Raw genomic sequence first — 5,811 nt, forward strand, 5'->3', positions numbered from 1 at the left:
CTGAGCAAAAAGAGGTGTCTTTTGGAGGGAGGGTCTATGCAGTACCCCTTCCCCTACACTTCCCTTCCTTGGCACTTATGTCTTGGTGGGAAGAAAGAGGCTCGGGAAGGCTTTGCTGACCTCCTGATCTTCCCCACTGCATGTGGGGTGGGCATCACGCTGGCAGCCTGGTCCAGGCTGAGTGCTGTCTGGGGGAGCATCTCACATACCCTCGTGTCCAGCTCATCAAGCAGCAGCTACAGCTGTTTTGGACCACATCTGTCAGTGGAGGTTTAACTCTTCCATGCATTACCGCAGGGTGTTTCAGCAAACCCTCCTAACTGAGTTGGAGCCTCTTCCTCATTCCCTTCTTCTTTTGGTCCCTCATTTCATACAGTGCCTTGGGAGGCATTAGCAGCTCTGCACCTGTCACCCCCATCACCGGAGTCACACGGAGTCACAAACTGGGATGTCAGCTACAGTTTGGCACCTTGGCTACAGTGCTGACACTCGGTGACCTGGTAGGTGTGGGGAGCCAGCCCTGCTCCTGCGTGGCGTGAAGCCAGGGGGCATGAGGGGCTGGCTCAAAGGGCTGGGAAGACCCTTTCATCTTTTTGAAATTTGGCTGCCAGAAACTCATCAAAGACAAAAGCTACAGCCCCAGGTTATCTATCAAGGGACCTTCATAGAATCACGGAATGGTCTGGGTTGGAAGGGACCTTAAAGACCATCTAGTTCCAACCCCCCTGCCAGGGGCAGGGACACCTTCCAATAGACCAGGTTGCTCCAAGCCTCATCCAGCCTGGCCTTGAACACTTCCAGGGATGGGGCATCCACAGCTGCTCTGGATATCCTGTCCTAGTGCCTCACCACCCTCTCCGGGAAGAATTTCTTCCTGATGTCCCATCTCAATCTCCCTCTTTCCATTTAAACCTGTAACCCCTTGTCCTGTCACTCCCTGCCCTTGGGAAAAGTCCCTCCCAGCTTTCTTGTAGCCCCCCCAGGCACTGGAAGGTGCTATAAGGTCTCCCTGGAGCCTTCCCCTCTCCAAGCTAAACTTTGGGAAGCTCTTGTAAAAAGAAAGGCGCTTTGTCAAAGGAAACAGCTGAGGAGCAGTCTTGGATCAGGACTAAGATATTCCTTGCTTTCCAACAGCATGACAGATATTACTGCCATGTGGAGTTGGTAAGAATCCTTTTTGCTGTGAAAAAAAGTGTGTTTGTGGGAACCAGGGCTGCCGTGTCAGAGAACATCGCTCTCTCTTGGGAAATGCACCATGCCAGGATGGGCAGACATGGAAGGGTGTCTAATGGAAACCTCTGGCACATCCCAGGTCACAGGGTTATCCCCACAGGGCTTGGCATCAAATCCCGTAAGTAATAATAACTTAATAAAAGTCCTTATCAGGAGCATTTGTCAGTTTGATGGAATTTTGTGTGAACATCAGGTGCTGTTTGCTGAGGTCGGTTTGGGGTCTGTTATCACAGAAGCGCAGCAGCTGGTGCGTACGCAGAGGCGCTTACGGGTGAGGGCAAACAAACCGTAAATTCCAGCCCTGATGACAACCGGAGAGCGAGCGTTGTAGTTTGGGTCAGCCGGCCCCACCTCACCTGACGAGCCCCATATAACGGCAGGGTTGGCCACCCCGCTGCCAGGCCAAACCCGCTCGGCTTCCCGCTCCGCAGGGTCCCCGCAGAGACGGCATGGGTGAGTGTGGGATGGGATGGGATGGGATGGGATGGGATGGGATGGGATGGGATGGGACGGCACCGCTGTGTGTGGCTGAGCGTCCCTGCCTCCTCTGCCTGCCCCTGGGTGGGCTTCTGCCGCCTGCACTGCAGCTCCGCTTTTCCCACTGGCCATTTCTAGCCTCAGAAGAGTAGGATGACCCTATTCCTGATGCATTCCCCTGGTGTCTGTGACCCTCCTGCTCCTCACTCTCTCTCTCTGCCATTCCTGGCCACAGGCAAAACCGTCCTGCTCTGGGTGTTGTAAAGGCAACACTAATTTAACTTATATTTGTGCCAGAGCCCAAAGCACAAAAAACCAGGGGAAAAAACAATTGTGAATGGAAGCTAATTAATGCATTAATCAGCCATCATCCTCAAAAGTCCTTCAGGGTACTGAAGCTGGGTGAGCAAGTCATAGACGCAAATCTATGGAGGTGGGATGAACAAACTGTTGGGGAATGTCCTGATCTGGTGTGGTCCAAAGGACTCAAATTGCTCAGGTTTTGCTGGGTGCTCTCCTCCTGGCCTTCCCCTGAAGTGGGCAGCCCCCAGCCTCTGCACGGTGCCCTGCTGGGAGTGGGCAGTTCTGGGACAACTGCAGGGGAAGCCACTGGCTCTCTGGGTACCACTGGGGGTGTGGCCACAACACCACCAAGACCTCAGGTCCCCGTGCCCGATTTGTCACTACAGATCAGCAGTACGTCCTGTATTACTAGGAGAAGTTTTTCTCAAGACACACAGAGATACTGGCTTCACATCTCGATTCTGTGGCCCAGAGCCCCTCGCTTTAGCCCAGACCACAGCCAAGTAGGATGACCCCACTTTTGGAAGCTGCAAATTTAAACCTGTATGTTGTAATCCAAGCCGGAGTGGAATTGTTTCTCTCTGGGCATGTGTGCTTTGCAGAATACTTATTTTTGGAGATTGTTCTTTATACTTCTGCTGCTTAATAAAGCAAAAGCATAATTAATGTGTATTTGTCCACTCTATGAGTTGTTTTAACTTCTGCTGAATTTAGCTAGCCAGGTCTCTTTCAGAGGATTTGTAGATTCACCATGTGTCTTCTTTCTCCAGCTGGTCATCACCCCAATCTTTTGTTCGTTGCCTCCGTGCTGGCCCTGCTAGCCCCTCTTCTTGCTTTGGACATTGAAAACTTGGAAAGATTAAAAGCAAGTTTAGATGAAATCACTAATCTCCATTCAGGTGAGCTCCATCCTGGTATGTGTTTTCTTTCTTACATCCTTAAACTCTGCTCATCCAAACATCAGGAGCCCTCCTCTCTCCACACAGAGAGGGAGATGTGGAAAATAATGTTGGGGAAGGGCAGTCACACTCAGAAATAAAAGGAACCAAATCCAATTTTCCTCCAATTTCAGGTCTTAACTAAACATGCTAAGAGTTGGTTGTTCAACCTTCTTTGTCACTGACAAGACGATATGTGGCAGCTTTTTCTAGAGAGCTATAGGTGTTCAAAGGAAGACATTTTCCCTTGCTCTCTGTAGTCCATCTGCAGCCCTGCAACTTCAGAGAAATTCTCTCTAAGAGGCCAATCAAGACGCTTTCTGAAGCTTTCACGTGGCTAAATGATATAATAAACTTGTCACAGCACTGGTAGAGGTCACGCCACTGGGGCTTCTTGGGGAATTGCATCTTACGAAGATGAGCCTTGTGATTTCTCTTAAAGGAGAGCACTGCTGCCCTTCTCCTCTCTGAAGGTTTCTGAAGCACTTTATACACAGTCTGTTTTCTTCACGATCCTTCTTCTCTAGCAGTAACTCCTTGTGCTCATCACCACTACTTGGATGTGCAGTCCGCTCCATGCAACCCTGTAAAGCCACAATGAGTGGCCCACAGAGGCAGCTGCCCCGTGACTGCAGCGTTACCCTTCCCAGTATCCCACCCCTTCAAAGAGTTTACAACCCAAAACTACCATACAGGAAGAAAAATGAGCCCAGTGACATTGTCGATATGCCCTACAAAAAAACTTTGTGCTGGGAATACCAGCCTGTGGAGGCTGGAGTTACCTCTGTGCTGTGGCACAGGGCTGCTCATCCCACTCTTTCGGTTTTTCCCGATGCAGATGGAGAGAACGTGCGGCACAGCAGAGCCAGTGACCCGCAGCAAGCAGAGGACCGCAGTAAGTATCCCAAAGGGCCTTGCTGCCGTTACTTATTGTGTCACAACTCCTCTGCTATGGAGCTCTGCGTGGGGCAAGCAGAGGATGTGCCTCCCCGGCAGTGCTTGCTGGGGTTTCACTGCTGGCCACGGGGAATGCCAGGGGAATGAGGTTTTATCCTTCCTGACCCCAGAGATGCGGTGGATCGCAGGGCCACAGGAACACCTCACTTGTTTATTGAAGCTTATTCTCTTAATCACCTTAATCACTCAGGCTGCAAGAATTGGGCTTGTTCAGCCTGGAGAAGAGGAGGCTCTGAGGAGACCTCATTGCAGCTTTCCAGTACCTGAAGGGGCCTACAAGGGTGCTGGGAGAGGACTTTTTACAAGAGCCTGTAGTGATAGGACAAGGGGTAATGGGTACAAATTGAAAGTGGGGAGGTTTAGATTAGATATCAGGAAGAAATTCTTCACAGAGAGGGTGGTGAGGCACTGGGACAGGTTCCCAGAGAAGCTGTGGATGCCCCATCCCTGGATGTCTTCAAGGCCAGGCTGGATGAGGCTTGGAGCAACCTGGTCTAGTGGAAGGTGTCCCTGCCCATGGCAGGGGGTTGGAACTAGATGATCTTTAAGGTCCCTTCCAACCCTAACCATTCTATGATTCTATGATTCTATTTCCCTCACAGGGGTTTTCTGCTTTTACACTTACAGTAATAAACACAGTGGTAGACTTTTTCCTACCCTGGCAAAATCCCACATATGCCCATGTTCTAGAAATCCCTCTCAAAGGGCCAGACAAGCAGACTGGGGTGTTGCTATGCCTGTTGTTGCTCCGTGTTTTCTCCTGCCCCAGATTGGCCCAAGGACTGCAGTGAGATCCCCGCTGGCAACCCCAGCGGCATCTACGTCATCCAGCCCACCGGACTGCACCCCATCGTGGTGTACTGCGAAATGAATGTGACAGACGGGGGCTGGACGGTCATCCAGAGGAACCAGCAGAGCACGGAGATCACCTGGGCCGAGTCCTGGAGCACCTACAAGTATGGCTTTGGGAACGTGCACACTGATTACTGGCTGGGCACCGAGTACATCCATCAGATCTCCAAGCAGAAGGTCTACCAGGTCAGGTTTGTCATTTGGGATGCTGCTAACAGTATCAGTTTTGCAGACTACAACCTCTTCAGCCTGGAAGATGAGTCCCAGGGCTACCGGCTGAGGCTGGGAACGTACTCGGGGACAGCGGGCGATGCCATGACCTCGAACAGTGCTTCTGCTGTGCACGACAACATGAAGTTCTCTGCTAAAGACCTGGATCAGGACACTAACAGCGGGAACTGTGCCTCCAGCTACGGGGGGGGGTGGGGGTACTCGGCGTGTTATTCTGTACGGCTGACCGTAGAGGGGGCCATAACGTGGGGCAGCCTGTGCAGTGGGAACTGCAAAGCTTCTGCCATCCTCATCAAACCAGCTTCCTACTGCTAGCTGAATTTTCGTTTCATATCTGTCCAAACTGAGGCTAATTCTGGCTCTGTGAAGAGATGGGAAAAGGCAAAACACGTCACAGCCAAACCTGGTGTCCTAGAAGGTCTTTGCTGGGGTTGGCCATACCGTATCTATTTACTGAAGAAAACAAGGCATTTTCCACTTCTTCCCCCTCTTGTAGATTCCCTCTACTCCCCAACTGTGCCTTTATCCTTTTGTTCAGATTCAGGTCATGTGAATTACGTTAATAATCATAACAGTGCCTTGCAAAATCTGGAGTTTCCAGATCTGTAGTGTGCTTATATAAAATTGGAAACGGCCAACCCCGTGGACCTATATGGCTGTGCAAGTTACTTTGCTTCCTTAACTTCAGGCAAACTACCTAATTTTCGCTTACTGAAGATCTTGCTCAAGGTATCAATGTGCACAAATTCCCACTCTGTACCTTCAGCATTTCAGGCTTAGTAGTTGTTAAATATTCAAATAAATCTGTCTTCAAAAAACC

The 5,811-nt window shown here is 50.7% G+C and overlaps 1 protein-coding gene across 1 annotated transcript; it reads left to right on the plus strand.

Annotated features, from left to right (window-relative positions):
* Nucleotides 1-1,682: 1,682 nt before the first annotated feature.
* On the plus strand, nt 1,683-5,306 carry LOC104507272 (fibrinogen-like protein A). The gene is made up of 3 exons (XM_010148497.1): nt 1,683-1,686; nt 3,790-3,846; nt 4,678-5,306. Exons 1-3 carry the CDS (start codon nt 1,683-1,685, stop codon nt 5,304-5,306), a joined length of 690 nt encoding a protein of 229 aa, XP_010146799.1.
* The last annotated feature ends 505 nt before the right edge of the window (nt 5,307-5,811 follow it).

This window comes from Eurypyga helias, unplaced genomic scaffold (assembly GCF_000690775.1).
Source record: "Eurypyga helias isolate BGI_N326 unplaced genomic scaffold, ASM69077v1 scaffold8323, whole genome shotgun sequence".
Lineage (NCBI taxonomy): Eukaryota > Metazoa > Chordata > Aves > Eurypygiformes > Eurypygidae > Eurypyga > Eurypyga helias.

Excerpts from the sequence above, each read along its gene's own strand:
- LOC104507272 (XM_010148497.1), top strand. Across the intron at positions 3,847-4,677 it reads GCAGCAAGCAGAGGACCGCA|ATTGGCCCAAGGACTGCAGT; the intron begins GTAAGTATCCCA and ends CTCCTGCCCCAG.